General features: G+C 37.8%; 1 protein-coding gene across 1 annotated transcript in view; it reads right to left on the bottom strand.

The window, feature by feature from the left end:
- The window catches only part of LOC131076896 (protein ACTIVITY OF BC1 COMPLEX KINASE 8, chloroplastic), a 179,381-nt gene that overhangs the window by 80,016 nt on the left and 75,266 nt on the right, over nucleotides 1-24,099 (bottom strand). Inside the window, exons 7-8 of the mRNA XM_058014241.2 lie at nucleotides 1,870-1,980; nucleotides 1,702-1,781 (exon numbers count right to left, since the gene is read on the bottom strand). Of these exons, the coding sequence (XP_057870224.1) occupies nucleotides 1,702-1,781; nucleotides 1,870-1,980 (191 nt within the window). The remainder of the gene's footprint in view (nucleotides 1-1,701; nucleotides 1,782-1,869; nucleotides 1,981-24,099) is intronic.

Below are 24,099 nucleotides of genomic sequence, written 5' to 3'. Positions count from 1 at the left end.
TCTTTTTTTCACTTTCTATGTCCATTGCATGTTTATAAACTTATATGCATCCTCATAAGATGAGGATGAACTAATTTCATCCTTCTTTGTAGTGATGGTATCAATTTAATGAACAACCACTTCTTCAAACAAGCAAGTGGTTCCTTCTCAAGTTTGCTAAATTCTTCAGTTAGCCTCCTATTGTAGGCTCATACATCCTCATGTTTATCCTATCAAGCATTATAAATTTTCACGACAATCTCATTATTGTTCCTAAAGAGTCTAAACTCTTTCTCCAACAACTTCCTAAGTTTGTCCCATGTTGCTTTTTTAGGATCTAAGATATTAGAAACTAGTCAATCACCACTCCTTGTCATGTGCCTTGAAAGCATCTCAACAAGTGTCATTGGTTTGTCTGCCCACTAGCAATCCATAAGGTAATGCACATCTTGCAATGATAGATAGGATCTTCAAATCCATCAAAATAAATTTTGACAACATTTGATTCTTGAAAGAAGGAGTAGATGGATTATCCATGGACTTTATTTAATGTGAGCCTCCAAATATGATCCTCCTATATAAGGTCTACATTGGACATTCCTCACCAATGTTGGGCATATCCCTATGCTCAACCCTTCCTTCCACAATAATGTGTACTTTGTCCTAGTTGAATTTAGCTTTGTAAGTAATACTAGTTATTCCACTTCTAAACTTCGTGTTATATGTGTGTTAGAGTAGCTTATCCCTTAAACATTTGTATACATTGACTTTCTGGTTTCTATTTTTAGCTAGTTCGATAAGTGACTCTTGTGTTTAGATTACTTGTAGATTCATGCAATTTAGGGTCATAAAATCTAAAATCTTGTCTATGAGAGAAGAGTTGATTTTAGTCTTGTGCTCATACCAAAGGCCAAAAAGATAAGGCTATTTCACTTTGTGGAAAACCCCAAAGAATTATTGTGCACAATGTGAATACTTGTAGATAATCTAGTGTCTAGGGTTAGTCTTAGTTTCAAGGGAACTTCCTCTTCCAGTATGAAAACAAATTAACCTCAAATACTATTCTGTTTTGTGTTGTACCAAAAGGTACAAATTAAAATGCTAACAATCTCTCAATTCTGCTCACTCACTACAAACTACCCAATACCATTGCATTTGTTGCTCCTCACACCTTGCCAACAGAACTAGGAATTCATAGCCGATAGGGCCATCAACTTAGTTTGGAAATAAGCTATGGGCCACATATTACAAAATATAATTGTAATTAGGGTTATTAATAAGTTCAACGGAATAGGTTTTTGTTTGCCGCAAAAACATTGCAGGGTCCACACAACAGCAAACAACAGCCATGAAAAATATGGCTGTTTCCATTGCGTAGCATCTCCCATTGCCATTTTCTCCAATAAATTGATTCTCCATTCATAAATTGCATAGGCCATTACAAACTGGCTGTAGGTTTAAAAAAATCTGAAATGACATATATACATTGTGTTTATTGCAACTAAGCTGGTTGCCACTGTTGTTATGCCTCTCTGTGAACCATATGAATGCCTAGTACATCAAAATGGATGCCCAAAATAATTAATGATGGTATCCAATGCATATTCAATTATTTGTTTGAGAAGAACTTGTCAATATTCTTATATTCTTCACTTCTAATAATGGAAGAGTATTTTGACCAAATGATACACAATAAATAAGCCAGATGAATATGATACTTACTTTTGTCGATCAACTCCCAGCTGATCCAAAGCAGCAATCCTATTTATTTTGATGCCTGGAACATACTCCATTGTAAGGACCTAAGTGCAAGGATAAAATGTTAAAATACTCAGCAGAAGTAATCAGTTCATGAGGCCACTACATGTTATTCAGAAAAAGTCATTCTACCTGTGGTGTTATGTATTCCCAACAAATTTTTGGAACTTTAATATAATCCATGCTCCTAAAATTTTTTGCAAACAACTCTGCATTTGCAGCTTCCTTGCTATAATCAATTTCCTGCATGGTACAACCAATATCAACGATTTAGGAAAACTTTATTTATATAAAAATAAATCCTCTACTATGATCATTGTACTATTTCCAGACCTCTATAACGTAATTCACAAATAATGGTTATTCATTGTGTGCTGTGTTCATCTTCATTTACTTTACTGTCCCACTCATATTTTTCTAGTCATAATCTAAAAATAACATTCAAAAAAAGAACTGAGATGAAGGATTTGAAGCTGAAAATCTGGTTTATCAATAGTTTAATACTATTTCTTATTCAAAACTAAAATTTTCAAGGAAGTTACAATATGAATGATAAAATATGCAATAGACCTGTCAAGAATCTTCCCTTGAATAGATGGAGATTGGATCTGGCTTAGAGGACCCACAGAAATGCTAAGATGTATAAGGTTCTGAAAAAGCATGCCTTCATGAATGTGAAAAGGAATATTTGAGAGCTAGCTACAAGTGTTTGCAAGTAGAAAGAAGATTAACAGGTAACAAGAAATGGTTATGGTTAAGACATGTAAGGTGATGACAGTGTTAAAGGTATAAACTGTTAAAAGTTTGTACATATAAAATGACTGTCACAATTAGTGTTTGGGATAACAGAGTTCAACATTCTTAAAAGCTGGTTATAGAGGTTGTGCAAAACCTTGAAGTACTTGTAAGGCTAGGAATTGTGCTGAAGAAACAAAAGGAGCCAGATAGGTATGTAGTTAACCATAGAGCATCCACTGAATGTATTGAAGTTCTGGAAATATGAGTACGCAGAACATATTGAAGTTATTGAAATATGACAAGGTCTATTCTTGGGGAAGAAGCCTTTAAAACAAGATTCCACCGTTCCTGAATTGGGAGAGTGATGGTGAGTACTGACGACATAAGCTCATCAGATAATGAGGTAATCAATTGAGATTATATGTGTGCAGAAAATTGGATGAACAATAAGAAAGCAGAAATTTGGCAGTTTGTTTCAAGGCAAAGAAGCTAATGGTCCTTGATTATGGAGATGGGAACAAGGGAAGGCTTTACATCAAGATTCTCAAGTAAACATTCAAGAAATTACCTTCGAGGTGTTGCAGGAAGCCATCTAGATTCTAAGAAATATGAAACTTATTTGCATGTGGGATGCTTTAGACTAAAATTGGCGAAGTAAAAGCAAGTTTCCAGCTCGACTGCCGAAAGCATAGCACTGTAAGGTATGTTTATGAAGTGTAAACTACATGACTTATAGCATAGGAGTTATCATCAGTCTAATACATCTTTTCTACCCACGATAACAGCCTCATTATATGGTATTGTTTTTGGTATGGTTTTGTGACCATGATTGTTAGTTGTATGAGCAATGTAAAAAAAGGTTTTGCTATTCTATCTTCCAAGCAAGAAATTAGAATTTTATCTATTTTGATAAAGCAAGAATGGAATTCAGTCTTTGTTAATGAAATTTTAAATAGGTTTTTAAAATATATGGTAGTGGACTAATAGAATGGACTTGATCCATCCAAAAGGGGGAGGGAAAACCCTCACAATGTAGTGGTCACAAAAGCAAACCATAGCATTCCAATATAACTAGTGATGCTGCTATCTTAAGAGAAAACCTCTACAAGATTAATGATTAGTTGTCCTGATGCTTGAAGGGGTACACGCTTGCACTAGGCATCAGTGTCTCTGTATACTTGTGCAGGAATAAATCGGCCATGCAAAATATGTCAGTAATAACGAAGCTATTAATCAGTTGTGTAAGAATATGTCAATTATGTCCAGCAGAAGTCATTAGTTACTCAATATTTATTATTTCAGCTATTCATATATTGATCCATGCCAAGCCAAAAGGATGTATGGACGACAACCCTCATCTTAAGAGATGTTTGTAATTAACTAATCTGTGAATTATGTTGAAAATGCAATGGAAGCACAACAATAAATTCAAAACCACCATTATGTAATCCAAAGAGAAAAGAAATGGCACATAAAGTTCTTTCACGCATCATAAACACGATATGATATATAATTAGTACAATGGTGGACTTAGAATCCAAAGTTGTGTGATTATGTAATGTCCATTTTTCGGTCCCCATTTTTCAGTCCATTCCAACATTCTTGGAGAGTGTTGGTTTTATAAAAACAGTTTTTTGACATTAGCAGACTATTTCAGGAGTCAACATAAATACAATGTAAATCCAACTTTCAAGGAGCATTCCACATTTCTTGGAGATTCCCAACGTCCTTGGAGAGCACCACCTTTCCTAAGACATTGGGATGAGTAAATAAAAGTAATTAGATAAATAATTTAGAGCCTTCACTTCATGTGCATACCCTCAGGAGCGTACTTCATGACCATCACCCTTGGAGAGAATTCCCTTAAAAAAACCCTTATTTGAATATTTGAATGAAGATAGTGAGCCTGGTTTTGATTTGAGATCACCTCTTCTTTGGAACAAGGTTTACCTCATGAGCTCCTTGATAGGAGCGAATTTTGCATTTTAGGCCTTCATAGGGAAAGTTTGACATGGTATTGTCAATGAAAGCCTGAGAAACCTAAGGATTGAATTGGTAAAACAATGAAGTAATGAAGGAAGGGTTCATTTTGTTTTCACTTCACCTTCATGAACTGAGGGAGATGAGCGAACTTCATGTTCAAGCACATAAGAGCGAACTTCATGTTTGACCATACATGAGCGAACTTCACAAATCAAAGTACACGAGCGAACTTCACAAATCAAAGTACATGAGCGAACTTCATGTTTTCAAGAGGATGAGTGAAATTCATGAACTCAACAAGATGAGCGAACTTCACAACTTGAGGTAGATGAGCGAACTTCATGAACTCAACAAGATGAGCGAACTTCGTGATCTCAAGGAGATGAGCGAACTTCATGATGAAGCACCTAAGAGCGAACTTCATGTTTGGAGGTACAAGAGCGAACTTCATGTTTGAAGGTACATGAACGAACTTCAAGAATCAAGGTACATGAGCAAACTTCATGTTCGAAGGAAGATGAGCGAACTTCACAAATTGGGGGAGATAAGCAAACTTCACAAATTGGAAGAGATGAGTGAATTTGTTTCAAAACAAGATACAAAGCAGCTAATAGATCATTTCCTTAAGCTGAATTGATGCCTTAACCTATTTATGAGAGGACAATTTCGAATTTAAGATGATGAGAGGCAAGTTTACTTCATGTTTGGAGGGAGATGAGCGAACTTCAAGTTCAAGTACCTATGAGCGAACTTCATGTTTGAGAGGAGTGGAGCAAACTCCATGTATTCCTAAATGAGAGTGAATATCCTTCATTTGCCCAAGAGATGATATAAGAGTATTTACCTTGAGTTGATCTAATTTTTAGTTGAAAGCAAACTTCATGTTCAAGCCCATTAGAGCAAACTTCACAAATTGAGAGACAAGAGCGAACTTCATGAATGGACAGAGGGGAGAAAACTTCATGTTTTGAGCTTCAAGAGTGAATTTCAAGTGTAAAAGTTATGGAGTGAACTCTACTCCATGTGTTCCTAATTGAAGGTGAATTTGCAAGATTGATTACAAGACCACTACCTTGAACTGATTTAGTCATTTTGAGTTGAGAAGATGAAAGGTGAAAGTTCAAAGCTCACTTCATGTGAAGCAAGTTTAAGGGTAACTTCATAAGCATCGGTGTTGGAGCGAACTTCAAGTGCTCCTCTCTAAGAGCGAGAAACAACTTCAATAACTCCTTCATGAGAGCGAATTCTCTCTAAATCCTCTCATTAAACCTGCAAATCACATGAAATCACATAAAACTAGGAGGTTATAATAGAAGGAATATCATGTGTGTTTGATGCTCATTTATTTGTTTTGCAGGAAATGAAGAAAGAAATCAAAGATCACATTGGAGGAGGATTGAAACAAGTCGCTAGAGGATCAAATTTCAACATCAAGATTAAGATATAAGGAAGATATCCTCAGGGGAACTTCATAGACAAGCACAAGAAAGTGATTACACAAGAAACATTCACTAATACAAGGGCATGATCTAGCTACACAAAGTCTAATGCATTGAAAGAATCAACGACATGAAGGGAGTCACAGAGAAGGAATTCCAAAGGAGAGAAGCAGTGGTGACATCAAAAGTTCGTTCCAAGGCAACATCAATACTTCAAAACTAAGATCTACACCTTGCACCTCCATGATTGAAGCCCTCAAGAGGATAGTTTCAAAAGAGTTAATCAAAGTTAGAAGATCATCATCATCATCGCGGACGCCGGATAATGTGAGTATCAAGAAATATTCCTTAATGGTGATCTATCAAGCCTACAAGTACAAGTTGAGGTGGAATCCTAGTCATCATCCCAATCGCCACTCGCCAATCAGAGAAGTTCCACGTCAACATGTCTAGATGCAATGTACCCAACTCGTCTATGATGGCACAAACTTCAAGGCACCTACCCCCATTATATATTGGTCGTGTCCAAATGATGTAATTATTTCATTAGCCAAGTTGAGTTTGTTGTAACAAACCCTAATTAGAGTTTTCATTGTAAAATCTCGACCATTGATCACAAATTGATTTCAGCCATTGAATTGTATTGAGAGCACTATAAAAGGCTCAAATCTCTCATTTGTAAAGGTCAATAGTGAATAGAGAGAATAGAAGAATAGTAGGAGAAGAATAGAATAGAAGATAAAATAGAGGTTAGAATAAACTAGGAGGGGAAGAAATTGTTGTTATGACTTGTAAATGAGATACTCTTTTCATTGAAGTTATGGTGAAATGTATTATTTCAACAAGTCTCATGGTTTCTACTTCTCGTTCGCTTTCATGTTGATTAGATTGAATGGAGAAATTTGTTGAATGCATTTGTGTGGAATCCTTTTAGTCCATACCACTAGCCTCTTGTTGATTGTAAGTGTGCCTTATGTGGTCAACTGGAATGATATGAGCTTAACTTCAAATTGTTATGTGTCCATTGTTTATGCATTAACTTGAATGGTGATCAATGTTTGATGGTAATGATTTGAACATCTCCAAATTGCACCTTAGAAGATTGCAATAGACCTCACCCAGTAGGATTCCATCTAATCATTCATCCATCTTCTTACATTCTAGGCCTTAGAATAGACTCTCTCAACCCTTCATCTTTTGCCATTTTTTCAAACTCAAGCTAGTCTAGGACAAAAATAATCATCATATTGCGACATCAAATGATCAAGTTCCAGCGATTCAAGCATTCGACAATTCAACATAAGTCCCCCTCGTGATTCCAGCATAATCACATCAAACCAACGAGCTTTTTCATACGTCATGGCCCGACATACAAGAACCTTGGAGTTGTCTCAAGTGATCCTTAAGCTAATCTTCAGCATTTGAGTAACTTTGTTCAAGAGAGGATAAGATACTTTTGGGTATTTTATTTTGTGTTCACATGTGCATGAAAAACACATCAGCACTACCCTACACCCGTATAGAGTGTGTCCAAGTGCAGGTTTGCCCGGGGGTGCACCTAGGGTGCGTACATAGACATACCTAGGTGTACCCATGCATATCCGCAGGTACCCAGAGGCACTAAGTGCCAAAAGTAACAAAAAAAGACAATTTTCAGCTTTTTTTGCACCTAAAAACCCTAAAATGCCCCTAAAGCATTGTTTCACCCAATACAAAGATCATTTTGCTCTTTTCACTCTCTTTTCTCATTTTGGCATTTTGAAGGGCAACTAATATATATTATATGGCATATGACATAATATTGAAATTCTGAGTTATCAATTGGCATTTAATATCTATCTTTATCACTGCCCTTTTGGCATTGATCAATGATAAAGTATCATACTATCAAATGTATTTAGTTTCACAATTCCATATATTTCTTTATTTTTTGTGTTTTTTGTATATATATATAAACACCGTACCCAAGTAAAAACAAAACTGTTGTACCAATGTACCCATCTCCCCTACCTGTACATGTTACCGTACCAGCAATTTAGCTAAAAAGTAATATTAAATTAAAAGTTCTCAAAATGTCACTTTTTTTAAAATTTATTATTGAGGGGAAAAGAGAATTTCTAAAAGAGAAATTATTTGGTTGCCTTAAAGCTGCAATAAAAGTTTCTATTTAAGGAGTTGTGTAAAGAAGAAAACTTGGACTGAATATTGCATTGCTATTTGATCTGAGTGAGTTCTTCTCATATTTCTTGAGGATGAAAACCCTCTTTGAATACTAATTTCGAGGACGAAAACTCTCTTGGCTGGAAAGCGTGATTGCATCCTAAAGTCACAACTGCGCTACAAAGTTGAGTTATTTTTCCAGCTACTGTTTCAATGGAGATTTTTTTATGTGTTTTGACATGTTATTTTTTTGGTATGTAAGTATTTATGATACAGATTTAAGAAATCTGTGAGCTTGTAAAGTTATTGAAGGAGGTTTCTTCTTGAAAACAAACAAAAATAAGTTGTACTTTGGTGATTTCTAAGAGTTTTATGACATTTGTTCCTGTTGTACCTACTATACCAGGAGCATTAATACTGTATTTCAGACCTGCAATTAATCTGAGCACTATCCCAATCTGGTATCCATGGGTTCATTTATGATTGTGCTTGAGTAGTGCGGATGCTTCCACTTGTTAGGGAGTTGGGGATTGATGTTATTGGATATTTTCTGTTTGTTGTACTTGCATTCCAACTTTGTATCAGACCTGTACATATCTGAATTCCTTTTAATAGCTTAATATTGTATGGAAGTGTAATGTCCCCTTATCTTAAGACTTATGGAGATAGAGATAATTTAGCTTACAAGAATCAATTTCAAGAAACTTTTTCCCCAATAAATCAAATAATGCTCAAGTAAGAATAATAGCAATTACTTTATTGTAGGAAATGATTTAAGATAACACTTAATGACTAATTGTCCTTAGAAAATATGATTGATATCACTTATATTCCAATACTATATTTTATATAGTAAACAATGTTACTGTGTTCCTGTATCTATAATCCTTGCAATTCGTCTTCGAGAGAATTTTCCAACAATAGACGCAAGCTGGAAAGATAGTTACTGTGAAAATCCTTATATCCAGTTAATATGGCCATGATGTAAACGGCCGAAGGAATAGACCATATATTCTTCGTTTGATATATCTGAATAATGTTTGATAGCAGCATATAAGAATGTGATACCACAGTAAAAAACTTGAGAAATGGGAGCATCATAAAATATTTAATTAAATGGAAAAACTTACTAGTTGAGGATGCCACTTGGGAAGGACCTAAGATACTCGAGCATCTCAATTTGCATTACTAGAAGGCAAGCAATCTTGGGGATATTTAAATGCAGCCTATCTGTGGATAATTAACCTATTACATATATTTATTAGTTATAAAATAATACATTATTTATTTATTTTTAATATATTTACATAAGATAGATAGATAGATATATACCCAGCCCTACCAAACCCAGGGAAAAAATGGCATACCAGCATGCCTGAATAAGCAGTTTAGGATTCCATCAATCACAGAGAATCACAAACCTAAAACCTCATCAATCCATTTCCCAGCCAAAACAGAATGAAAATAACACATCCCTAGAACAGTGTCCATCTAATTGGAGACCAATCTCTAAAAAACAGAATTTTAGAACCTTCTGGATAAAGTACATAATGGGGTTATTCATGATGTCTATTTGTGTTTCTAAAATACTGTGTAATCTATTGTCTGACTACCAAATCACTCAAAAAAACAAGTGGAGTTTTAGCCTAACCGCACTGTTATAAAGGATATTACTAACATCTTTTAGGTAGTTGTTGATGGAACATTGGATGAGCCCTTTAAGGTTCATGTCTTCATTAAATAAGATCTGAGAATTGTAGCTGGGTTTTAGCAATCTTCACTGTAGGTTCACCTTCATTAAGGGTCTGCAATTTATCCCATATAGCCTTTCCAGATGATTTGTCGGTTAATCCCATAATTTGTTGATAGCAGCATATAATTATTTTATTTTGTATAGCAAAATGGATGCGAAAGATTTGGGTTTCAAGGTTTTCTTTTCTTTTCCTAAAATAAAATAAAAATTTAAATCCATCTTTTTACCACTGGGGATGACGTCACATCCCTAGACAGTTGATGGACGTTTGTACATCCCCCTGTCTATCTTGGGGATGAAAGGGCATCTCTAAATGTCACCCCAAAAGGGAGATGTCCTTGGGGACAAAATCCCTGTTGGGGCCTGGGTATTGATGTATGAGAGTTTGTTGGCAGCCCGATACAACTATATTGGACTCATATAGGATGATTCGATGATGAACTACTTCCACAATATTCTCTCCCTCCCTTCGCCACCTTTCCAAAATGATTTTCAATGCCCTTTATACTCACCATGTGCCTTTGTGTAAAGTTCGCGACTCTTAACGATTACATCCCTTCATTAATTAAATTATTCATCTCCACATCGCACTTTTTGAATAAACTCATTTTAGACTTAATCATTGCTGTAAGATCGATGGCTTATTGGATCATATTTGCCTTACCCATGTTCGTCATGATGATATTAATCTGTATCTCACGTGTGTTGTCTGACTAACACCAATACTTCATCAGTTGTCGATCATTTTCATTACGTTGACTTCTCACTGATGATTGTTGTTCCACGTAGCCACCGTTTAGCATTCTTTTACCGATGTAGCCGTCTCAATATTATCCAAGGCTAGGCTTAAGTGTTGATCGGGAGTGATGACTATAACTGATATTGATGCTTACAACCTCGATCAATAGATCTTTAATTAAATTCAGATTACGATGGCTGTCGCCATATGTTTCCCTTTCATTGGAGTTACATAAATCTACTATTAACTTGAGGAGATCTTTGGCGACTATTTTCAATTTAATTGCTTCCACTAATATTCATAAAGCGGTGACTATGATCCCTTATATGCTTCAATCGAAAAATACAAACTTCATAGAGTCTATGATTCTTCCTCAGAGCCTTCATATTTCCCCCGCAAATACTGAGAGTGCGACTTCACATGGGTTTGGCTTCGCTATGACTGTTATTCTATAGTGGTTGTCGATATCTTTTTTAATAATAAATCCCTCGATGCTGACTGATCGAGATTCGGTAACTTAGTGATTCATACATGGAGGTTCCCATATGATGGTTGTATTATATACCTTCAAACATGTTCATATGTAATTTTGCCTTAGTACCCAATTCGCGAATATCTAATTTGTACTCTCCTCTTGACCACAATCATTGGATTCTTATCTTGACTCCAACCAATGGCCTTTGGCCTTATTTCCTTCATCAAAAATATCTTCCTCATACATCAATGATGACAAGTGTGTATTTATAGTTTCATCTTTTATGGATGCTTCTTGGTCCAAGGTGGGTCTCCCTCATATTGTTAACTTGGATGCTTGCAAGTCTTTCTTCTTTGAACACTGGATTAAAGTATGAATGTTATGTCTAACAACAATGGTGTAATGTCAAGGATGGGGACATTACAGGAAGAGTTGCTTCTGGATTAGATTGTGTGGTAGTTTTTGCACCAACGTTTCGGATTATGCTCTATGATCCATCATCAGGATGAATGAGGATGAATGAGTGCTATAGAGAACAAAATGAGTGAGTAGTAGACCAGGCCAACTTAAAAAGAAGGGAAAGGAAAAGAAGGTAAAAAAATGAATTTAATCATCTCTCTATAGGTTATTTTGTCAACACCTCTTTCTTTTCCAATTTTCATTTTATTTTTATTTACTATTTTCTCCCTCTTACCTTATTCATTTTTTCACCTTCCTTTCCTTTCCCCTCTTTTTAAGTTGGCCTGGTCTACTACTCACTCATTTTGTTCTCTGATAGCACTCATTCATCATGATGATGGATCATAGAGCATGATCCAAAATGTTGATGCAAAAAGTACCACACAATCTATTCCAGAAGCAGCTGTTCCATATCTAATGGATTGTGGAAACTTGATGTCTACAGCTTAATATTGTTCAGTTATGTTGTGATAGTGTGTTGGTTGGGGTAGTTTGGAGAGCCTTATCAGCTCTTATTTCAGTTTTTGGTGAGCTTCCTTCTATTTGGGGTTATTGGATCAGCTTACAGTTGTGTTAGCGAAGTGTTTTCAAATTATATCAGTCCGATTTTGGACACTACAGAGTTGTAACAGCACTTTTCAATCTCTTGCTTCAACTTCATTGTCATACTTCAGTTAGATTGGTGAATACACATTTTGGGTACAATATTCCTTGTGCATTTTGAGCCTTTCAGACTAATTTATGTTATTGCAGCATGTAGACGGCATAAAATGCCAATGGTTTTATTTGTTATCTGCTAATGTATTAATTAATTATATTAAGTGGGTTGTCACTCTCGGTAGTTATGTGTCAGTTGGTTGACGGTTGTGCTCCTCTCGGCAACCATCGGGTTCTTTATATATGTTGTGTACTGCCAAGGAAGTGGTACGGTATAGTCAGGTCTATTGTAATCCTTGGCCGACCATCTTTGGTCTGTTCTCTGTAATAATTGCATGTGCGAATAAAGATATATTTTTCTGTCATGCCTGGTATGCATTGTCATGTACATTATTATTTTCTATATTTAATTTACCAGTTGTAGCAGTAAACATTTTGGCTCCGTTGCCTTAAAAGAAATCGGGTCAGCCTTGAGTGATTCATGTCCGTAGATCCCATTAAAGGTGAGGAGGCCACAAGGTGGTCAAGACTAAGCAATTAGGTGATCCGCCAACCCTCGGCCGGAGGGAGCGCAAAGACGAGTCGGAGCCTGGAAGTACTCGAAGTGTTGGGACATTGGAGATAGAGGTGTAGAGGACGCGCGCGTGTCTAAGAGTGCAAGGAAAGCATTGGAACGTACCAGTCTGAACAGTCCACCAGAGTGTTGGGGACGCTGAAGGTGGACATGTAGAGGACGCTTGCATGGCCGAGAGTGCAAGGAAAGCACCGGAATGTAGGGGTCGAAACAGTCCACCCAGGTCAGACATGTTAAAATAATATTAATATATTTTCTATAAAGGTCATCTTCTATTCTTAGTGGTCATCTTAGTTGTCGACTTATTTAGCTATTTAGCTTTTTAATCGACTTATTCAGCTTGTTTTGGTGCATTAAGTGAAACTATTGCTTCTTTATTAAAGACGTGTAGTTAGCTTTTTATTATTTAGTTTTTTAAGCTTTTTAAGCTTATTAGTTTTCACTTAAACGACTTGTTCTTAATTTGGAACATCGTCTTGTAATCTCTATATATACGATTGTATATCGTTGAATAAATTGATCCAATTATTTCAACAATAATTTTTCATGGTATTAGAGTAGGATTTAAAAGTTTTTGGAAAATTTATAATTCAAAAATAATTTCTTATTGAATTTTTTTAGTGAAATTTTTCTTAAGTTTTTTTTCCTAGGCGAATTGGATTCAAGAAGTTTTTTTTTTTGGGCACAGTCTGAATACTTCGTTTCTTGGACGATTCAGAATTTTTTGTTTGCAGGATTCGTGGTATTTGCAAGGTTCCAGCTAGGGTTTTCGCAGTTTTTTTTGTTTCAAAATCACGGGCTCACCAAATCGCGCGATTTTTTTAAGGTATTTTTTGTCTAAAAATCGTGGGATTCTTTTGTATCTACAAAATCGTGATTTTATTTTTCGCGTTTTCTGATCTCTGCAGAATTTACAGTTGCGATTTTTTCCGGAATCGCGTTTTTCGCGGGTTTCATATACCTGCATTTTTTGGTGTCGGTTTTTTTTCGCGATTTCTGCGTTTTTTCCCACCCTCTTCAGCGATTTTGCAGGGTTTTTTGTGCGCGGCTAGGTATTTTTCGCGATTTCTATAGGTCTTCCTATTCGCAATTTAAGTTTTTTTTCCTGCCTACCTCCGCAAATTTCGTGGGTTCTGCTAGAAATCGAGAAAAAAAAAATTGTCTATTTTTGTTCTATTTTTTTTTTAAATCAGAGGTTCGGAGGTATTTTTTTGGCGATTTTCAGTAAATCGCAATTTTTTGTTGCCGGCACTGGGGTTTCTCAAGAACCACAATTTCTGAGTGAATTCTTTGTTTTTTTCTCTCAGAAACCTAGGGTTTTGCAGTTTTCTTCTGCGACCTGTTCTAGGTTTTCCGGATACTTTTCTGGGTTTTCCAGAATTTCAATACCTTGGCTTCCATGCTAGCAGACATATTCCTCAGGATTTGTGCCAAAATATTTTTTTTGGCTGATTATTTTCTGTAGATTATTATTTTTCTGATTATTACAGGTTTTAAATTTGCAAGAAATTTTCAATTTCTGGGTTTTTCAGCAAACCTCGAAAGTCTTGCATTGGTATTTGTGCCTCGAATTCCACTCCAAGGTTTCAGATTCATTTTGCAGTTGCTTATATTCTTTTTTTTTAAATTATTCAACCTCGATTTTCGTGACGGCATCTTTCACCAACATCATGTTAGAACATAGTCAAAAGTTGAACGACCTCAACTACAACACGTGGAAACAGCGCATGTTATCGATAATTGAATATCGTTGCCTTGATCAAATTGTTTTGGGCAAGGAATCTCGTCCTAAAGCAACAAGTGAAGATCAAGACAAACATGATACGAAAAATCGAGAGGTTGTCATACTTATCAAACTCTCAGTGTAAAACTGCTAAAGAAATTTGGGATCTCTTGAAGTATCTTCATGAAACGTCTGACAAGAACCGAGCTTTCTTTCTCAAGAATATGTTGTTTTATATCATGATGGATGAGAAGTCATCTATCCAGACACATCTTACAAAGATCAAGGACATCCATGACCAGTTGGAAGCCATAGGTCGTACCATGGTGGAAGAGGATATGGTAGTGATCACGCTGAAAAGCCTTCCCAGACCCTACGGGCATTTCATTGATACGCTCAATATCTCATCTACTAGTGTTGATCTGAAGTTTCCTGATCTCTGCAACAAGCTTCTGCAACAAGATCGATGGAAGCAGCAGTTTGGAAGCAACGCTAATTCATCCACTGAACAGGCTTTCACAACCGAAGTTTTGGATAAGAACAAGGGTAAAGGTCAGTCCTTCCAGCAGAAGGGGCAAGGTCAATATACACAGTCTTCAAAGAAGAAAAGTGTACAGTGTAACTACTATCACCAGTTTGGCCATATGAAGAAAGATTGCAGGAAATTGTTGGCATCTGTGCAATCTAGGCTGAGAGGGTCTCGGGAACATGAGTAGGCTCATGCTGCAGAGCGTTCTGAAGAGGAGTCAACCTTCTATGCTTTGTAATAAGCAAATTTCCTGTTTGGTAGGTTTTCACGATTTTTAACCTGAAAAACTTGTTTGTTGGTTTTCACATTTTTTTCCTCAAAAATTGTTCGTAGGGTTTAGAATTTTTCCTTAAAAATTATCATCTATAATCCACAAAGTTTGCGTAGGATTTCTAGGTTTTCACGATTTTTCCCTAAAAAATTGTTTGCTGGTTTTTTCGATTTTTTCCTCAAAAATCATTTGTAATATGCAAAGTTTGCATGGGATTTTGTGATTCCGGAAGTTCTCAGGGTTTGACGATTTTTCTCCTCAAAAATCGTGCTTTGTTGCAACCAATTTTGGGTCACACTGCTAGGGCAAATATCTGCGACCGTGGTATCTTGCAGTTTGTTTTGGAGTTGTTGGAGCAAACAGTGCTCAGTACTCTTCTGCAAAAGGGTTTGTTGATTTTTCCTCAAAATCATGGTTTCAGGCTTCAGTAATTCGCGTGTGTCAGATCTCTAATTCGCATGTGAGGGCTATATTAGCTTGGATGGCTTTTGGTACTCTTTGTCATTTACATTCTGCAGATCCTGGGAGGGTCTCCATAGTAGCAAAGTATTCTTTGCATTTGTGATCAAAACACCTACAGTGTCTTCTGTAGGGTATTGAGTACAATGACCATTAAGGAAGGTGTTAAAATAATATTAATATCTATTCTATAATGGTCATCTTCTATTCTTAGTGGTCATCTTAGTTGTCGACTTATTTAGCTATTTAGCTTTTTAGTCGACTTATTTAGATTGTTTTGGTGCGTTAAGTGAAACTATTGCTTCTTTATTAAAGACGCGTAGTTAGCTTTTTATTATTTAACTTTTTAAGTTTTTTAGCTTATTAGTTTTCACTTAAACGACTTGTTCTTAATTTAGAACATCATCTTGTAATCTCTATATATACGGTTGTATATCGTTGAATAAATTGATCCAATTATTTCAGCAATAATTTTTCAAGGCACACAAGGCAAATCCACACAGTACCTTTCGAGTGAAAACAATGGTGAACACCCAAGAGAAGCAGAAACTGTTGAAGTTCACAGGGGATGGATCAGAGGACCCCGTACAACATTGCAAAACATGTATAATGATGCAAAGCATCCACACACTCAAAAAACTAAGGGATATCTTTCTCCCAACTCACCTATCCAATTAGGTGATAACTCTTCACTCACTCACAAAACCCCTCACAAGGTTATTGAGCACTCACAAGGTTTCCATACCCCAACAGCATGCCCATGCTTCTCAACACACCTCCAACCCTTGGCATACACTCAACTAGGGCAATACAACATGATTAGACTTCAATCCAACCTTTCCAACTCTCAATCACCATCAACACCCCTTTGTAGTCACTTGCTCAACACCATTCCCTTACTAGGACTTCAATCTCCACTAACACCCATTCACAACATGTAATGGATACACCCAAACACATATACCCCTTCTGACATTCCTATAAAGGTCTCTCAACATGCACAAACAAGGTTAACTACCCCCCCAACCACCCAAGAGGTCATAACAAGGTTTATTGCAGATTGACTGTTTTTAGGACAGTCTTACTTGTGCAGGGACAGTCATGAAATCTTAGTCCATTCCTTACTCGAAGGTCTCCAAACACTTAGGCTTATGGTGAAGGGCTTCTCTACCTTCCTCTCAGTCACCAAACTCATCAACAAGACCACTTTTCAACCGTACAAGTGCAATGATTTAAAACACTGTCAAACTGTGACAGTCATAAGACTTTTGAGAGGACAGTCAAAAGATTGTTTGTTTGCTGTGATTCTTCAACTTGGTAAAACTTATGGTGAAGGGCTTCTCTACCTTCCTCTCAGTCACCAAACTCATCAACAAGACCACTTTTCAACCGTACAAGTGCAATGATTTAAAACACTGTCAAACTGTGACAGTCATAAGACTTTTGAGAGGACAGTCAAAAGATTGTTTGTTTGCTGTGATTCTTCAACTTGGTAACATTTGACACATGTCAAGGACACCCTCATGCAGCCCTCTCTGCCTTCCTTGAGTCTTCAACGACCAACCTTGCACTCACATCCACCAAGAACCCTTAACTCACAGTTGTATCAGACTGTGACACCATAAATCAGAGCTTTGCCATCTCTTTGCACATGCTAAATTGTTCATGAGACCCTGCAATCAAAGCAAAAAGAAAATATATGGTATTACCCTCCATTCCACCAAGTTTTGGCCTTTGTTCGTCGTGGAATGGAGGTCATATACATTTTTCAAGAACAATGTTTACACTACCTAGGGTTTTAACAGTTCTTACTAAAATTATTATATCTCCTTCAAAATACAACCAAAATGAATGAAACAAAAACCAAAATTGAGAGGATTCAATCCTCTTTCATTCCCAATGAGTCTTCAATACAAATAAATCAGTTTTTACAAAGAAAAGTAGCAAATATCAAACTGTCACGTCTGAAACACACAGGAAAATGCAAGGAATCTCAACTTTTATTGACTTTCTTGCTTAGTACATGGCATCCAACCCCTTTTTGGTCGTGGGAAGGACCTATTTGAATGCCTCCAAGGCCTCCCAATGGCTATAACCACTTTTTGAACCAATATCACTAACAAACACCTAATTACCCTTACAAACACAAAAGTTGCTTTGACAATTTTTGTCAACATTGACAAGTTTTGCCTAGAATAGGACATAAACCCAACCTAAGACCATTATGACTCAAAATTGATACAAATAAGCCAAAATAGGTCCATATGACCTTAATACATCATAAAATACCATGTTAGACCCATTACTACACGTTTCTCACATGATGACAACTTTGACAAATTTTGTCAACATGACTCCTACTAAGACTCCACATACAAACTAATGGTCTTAATGACCTTATTACATCAAATATGGTCTTTCAAGACATTATTTACCACTTTCACTCTTCAAAACACAAAGGTTTCATAATTTGCCTCATAGAGGCTTGATGGCAACTTAGGTGCTCCTGCACCATATAACCATTTTGGAGGCAAATGGCCAAGACGACGAGGATTACTGGTTGAAGGCGTTTCCAGCCACCCTTCGAGGGATGGTAATTGAATGGTATACCGACCTCGACGCCTAGTACAAAACAAGATGGAATAATCTGAAGGCCTTTGAGGAGGAATTCAAACTCCTGAGGGATGATAATGAGATCATGGCCGAAATCTATAATACCAAGCAAGGGAAAAATCCAAGTGTACGCGCTTACAACCGTGTGCTCAAAGAACTGTTGAACAAGATGGATAACCAACCAGCTGACGGGTTGAAGAAGAGGTGGTTCACAGAGGGATTGATACCCTCACTATGCAAAAAGATGAAAGTAGTGCCTCCGTCCTCATACGCTGATGCTTACAATCGGGTGATGGACAGCAAGAGTGAAAACAAAACCTCCTCTCAAGAGAAGAAGAAGACTGACAATGATGAGAGCCCCGAAGGTAGCAATGACGAAGAATCCAAAACCGTACGAGCCCTTCGACTGGATATGTTGAGAATGATGAAAGAATCGAAGGTTGAGGAAGGAACCAACAAAGAAGGTAATGAACTATGGTGTACTGAGTGCAAAGGTGAGGGGCACACAAAAGGTAATTGTCCTATAAATATGTTTTGTGAAATTTGCCAAGTGTTGGGGCATTCAATCAAGGAGTGCTCATACAATTTGAAGATGAGAAGTACACAAGTACTATTCACACACGGAGAGTCCAGCCCATCAAAATCACAGAATGTATCGCCAAGCGGTTATGGAAATCAACGAGGGCGAAACCAAATACGTATGACTCCAGAGGACGTCCTATCATACAGTGTCAGCAATGTAGTGAATGGGGACACTTTGCGAGAGATTGCCAGAACAAGAAAGACAACGTACAATTATTGTGCAAATAGTGTGGACCAGGTGACCATGAAGACACCAACTGTCCAAAGCAGAAAGGGGTAAATATGCTGGACATCAAAGAGCCAGACGAGGAGATACTCGCAATCACGAGGTTACAAAGCAAAAAAGGAGTGTACCCCGATCCCCATAGGGAGAAGGAAAGACTCCAAGAGGCAAAGGCGGATGTTGAATGGGTGATGGTGGAGGAGCGAAGGGCCTCACATGATGCCGCCAGTACTCCACCACACTCGGAGTTCGAGAAAACTATCATAAAACAAATGTTGCAAGCTATCGTACCGGTACGGGTATCTGACCTTCTGCAGACTATGCCACAATTGAAAATGGCCCTCACAAATGTAGTTGGCGACAATATCATCGACCAGGAACGCCACGAGTCGGCGGCTAAATAACCTAGCACATTTGCCATAGACCAGCCAGCAGCAAAACCATCTGGCACATCGGCCACGGACCCCATGCTACTCACTGTGAGTATTGGCCAAGAGCCAGCTATAGTAGAAATGGAGATCATGGGACAGAAGCTGATCAATACCATCATGGACGGTGGCTCTGGAATAAATGTATTGTCGGAAGAAACATGGAGGGGTCTAGGCAAACCAACTCTCTGGCCACCAACATTCCATCTTGTAGATGCCGACCAACATGGTATCAAACCCTTGGGAACACTTATGACACAAAAAGTTGTTATCGGCACCCAACATTTCTTCCTGGACATCATCGTCATTCCACTAGAGAAAAAGGCCTATGATGCTCTCCTCGGAAGAGGTTGGCTGATCATGGCGAAGGCAAATCATAACTGGAAGAAGAACACACTCTCCATCGAGAGTAAAGGGCATAAGTATGTGATTGACTTGAGGGACCAGGCGGTGAGTGAAGAACTGGCGTCCTCCGACTCAAAGTCTGAGGGTGGAGAGTTTGGTATGGACAAAGAGAGGAAAGGCATGGAACCCAATAATGAAGGGGTGCTCGAACTAGAAGATTGCTCTGAAGATGAGACGAGTGCCTTGAATGGACTATTCCACTGGCAAATGGAGGACTATGAGGTATTTTCACCAACATGTAATTCTCTTGAGACTATAGATCTGGTTGAAGAGAAAACGAAAGCAAGTACATCCGATAGTACAAAGATGGGAAATGGAACGACAAAGGAAAGGGAATCAAAGGAAATTAAAAAATACAACCAAAAAAACACCCAGAAGGAATTGCAAGTTGTCAAGTACCGGCACACATTAGAGGGTTCGCCGAAACTGCCGAGTGAATTAGTGGAGTCAAATCAGTACGGATCCGTACAGACAAGGGAGCCAAGAACATACAAGCTCGTACAAGCTCACGAAAGGGACAACGGAAAAAGGTCGTACATATCTGTACGGAGCCAAGAAGAGAACGAAGAAGGGAGGAAACAAAAGTCGTACAAATCCGTACGGAAATATTTTGGAGGGCAACAAGGACATCCATACAAACCCGTACGAGAAGCAAGGCAGAGTAGACGAAGAAAACAGCCGTACGAACTTGTACGGATAGGAGACATTTGCCAAGGAAAGATACCGTACAGAAAAGAGAAGGAACAACCACACAAATCCGTACGAATCCATCACACGACGAGGGGTAGAAATCCGTACGAAACAACAATACGGATCCGTACGGGAAAAGATGAGTGCACGTGGAAAAGAATCACCTTCCAAATCCGTACAAAACCAACCACTACGAGACATCCATACGGAATTGCCAGCCGAATTCGGAGAAATCCGAGAATCTGTACATGAAGTCGAAGGAGTGAATCTGTATGAAGAATCAAATTAGAAAAGGCATGTGGAAAATTTGTACGGCCACTTTGGCTAGCACATCATGCAGAAATTTGAAGTGATTCCATACGTTTGGAGGATTGCGTACGGCTGGAAGGATTGGACGGAAGGCAGAGAGGAGGCAATACTGTACGAAGAGGAGAGGTGGTCCGTATGTAGTCCAGACCATATGATGTATGGCTTTGATGCAGAAATTGCAGAAAATAATCACCGGAGAGGAAGTTGGGAGCCGTACACGAAGGTGCCACCTAGGTCGTGCGGGATAGACTCTCACTAGAGACTATTGTTTGATTTCATCAGCAATGTTTTTAGCGTCTCAAAAAATCACAAAAATTATGTGCGCCATGGAATTTCATGTGGTTTTGAAGGTTACAATTTGGTGTTGGCAATGGGGGTGCTGCCCCTCAACCCCACCCTCCACCACGACAGGGAGCGCGCCCTAGGCGCTACCCCGAGACCCCACGAGGGGCACTGCCCCTTGCCCCCAAACCCCCATTTGATTTGGCAGGTACACTACAAGTTGGGGTTGTCCAATACAAGTTATTTCCTACACTCTTGTCATTAGTCTTTTCAGATGTTACTTGATGTTTACTTGTTGTCTGGAAGACGACTCTTTCTTTTGGGGGGGGATGATGTAGACAACATAAAATGCCTATGGTTTTATTTGTTATCTGCCAATGTATTAATTAATTATATTAAGTGGGTTGTCAGTCTCAATAGTTATGTGTCGATTGGTTGATAGTTGTGTTCCTCTCGGCAACCGTCGGGTTCTTTAAACATGTTGTGTACTGCCAAGGAAGTTGTACGGTATAGTCGGGTCTATTGTAATCCTTGGTCGACCATCTCTGGTCTCTTCTCTATAATAATTGCATGTGCGAATAGAGATATATTTTACTGTCATGTCTAGTATGCATTGTCATGTACATTATTATTTTTGTATTTAATTTACCAATTGTAGCAGTAAACACAACAGACTGATTTTATAATAAAAAAAAATTTATCGGATTTATATCAATATTATATCTCTTATAATGTTATTTTATAATGTATTTCTTGATAATCTTGTAAATCCCGAATGATAGTACCACCGGAGGCTATCCTCTTGTATGCATTTCATATTGTAAAAGTAGAAGGCTTACCATCAATTAATATAACACAAAGTATCAAAACTCGCCACGAGTCGAGCAAGTTTCTTGAGTTAGCGAGTCGAGTGAAGCTCAGCGAGTTTTGGTAGATCGTGACTCAAACTCAACGAGTTTTTCGCATAACTCGCATGACTCGCGAGTCAGGCGAGTTATGGACAAACTCGCCGAGTCCAAGCTCCAGAACTCGCATCACGGCAAGTCACGTTTTGACTCGACCAGACAGATTTTGGACACTGACTCCTCTCTGATCACTCTACCGGAGATCGATCCAAAGTTTGAGTGGATCACTGAGTCTACCGATCCCGTCTTCACTAAGGAGGACCATGAGTGGGTTGACCAGGCAGACAGAGAGGCTGAGGTTGTGGCTATGGCATAGGAGGAGGATAGAGCACGATCCGGCACAGGCACAGCTGATGTTGATCATTGTGGCACTTCACAGGCAGAGACTATGGCTACTCAGTCATCCAGGACCTACCTTAGATGCCTTTGTAGGAGGCAAACAGACTACTTTGAGGCTGAGGCTGAGGTTGAGGCTGAGGATGAGCTAGAGCCTATGCCATAGACTTGTTTTTGTTTACAGTTACATATATGTTTGGGAACATTTGATGTCATGGATTTTATATACATTTGACAACATTTATAACTCTATATATCTATGTTTTCTATTTCCTTCAGCTACAATTTACATTTCTACGCATGTGATGGATGTAAGTTTATGTATGTGATCAAATTGGCTTCTATTTGATGATGTTATAGTGTCTTTAAGCTTTATTCAATAATGGGTGCATAAAACAAGTTTTAAATCGTTAAAAATATCTAAATTTCAAGGGGTTTTTTATTTTGCCGAGTCATTGCCGAGTCACGAGTCGAGTCGGCCTTGCCAAGTCCGAGCCGAGTCCGAGTCTGGGAACTTTGATATAACATATCATTCAGCCCATTTGGCATGGATCAAGCTAGCATTATCCACCATTTTGGTTTGAGTCAAGTTTAGACATTTTGCCACTAGCTTGCATTGCACCCATGCAGTTTGCCAAAGAGGTGTTGATAAGGCTAGCTCTACCACTTGCGTGTCATTTTATGTAGTTCACCGAAAAGATGTTGATTAGGCTAGCTCAGCCGCCTACATATTCTAGTTGACTCAACAACTTACGTATTAAGGTCAGCTTGCCACTATATCATTCTATAATTGCATTCATTTAGAATAATTGTGTGGTTGGAAGCATCATATGCTCTCACCTTGCCCACTCTAGGATCTAGGTGATCAAAAAGCGTTAAAGACATGCATATGCATCTTCTATATTGCAAAAATAAAATAAAAAAGTGTGGGTTGTTACAAATTACTTATTTCTATAGGAAAAACCTTGAGAAAGATTACTAAGCACTAAGAATGTGTACAAATGAAGGAATATGCACGTTACATAGCACTTAGAATGTGTACAAGTGAAAGAATATGCATGAAACTAAAAAGCATCTATCCCCTCTAGCTCTTGTTCAATCTAAGGAGATGAAATTAATATAGTTGCAAGACGTGAGAAGATTAAGAGACTCCAAAGGCCACTTGTATTCCTACCAATTCAGATTCCTTTGAAATGATAATTGAATGTTTCGATATTGAACAAAGGAGATTTGATCTCCTTAAATAGAGAAATTACAAACAAAGTTTCTAAAATAAAAACAAACGATGAAAAGAAAACTACCTAAACAACTAAACTAAGATGACCATTATAGAAACATTACAATATTATTTTAATACCCTCCCTTAATGATCATCCTACTAACTACCCTACAAAAGACATGACATTATCTGCAAGTCATTTGGCCATTAATGCATAGAAGGCTGACAGCTTCTCATCAAAATGCTCTGCAACATGAGCATACTGCTGAGACCCTCCCTGGTTCTGCAAAACTTTTGGATATGACCAAGTTTACCATAATCCATCTACCACGATCCCTCCAACCTGATGTTAGGTAACAGAGCTATCCCTCCCTTAAACCGAGATCAGCGTCTCAAAAAACTTCACAATTT

This window comes from Cryptomeria japonica, chromosome 10 (assembly GCF_030272615.1).
Source record: "Cryptomeria japonica chromosome 10, Sugi_1.0, whole genome shotgun sequence".
NCBI classification, from domain to species: domain Eukaryota; kingdom Viridiplantae; phylum Streptophyta; class Pinopsida; order Cupressales; family Cupressaceae; genus Cryptomeria; species Cryptomeria japonica.
Note: the sequence above shows the minus strand (reverse complement) of the source record. Positions and strands in the feature narration are given on the sequence as shown.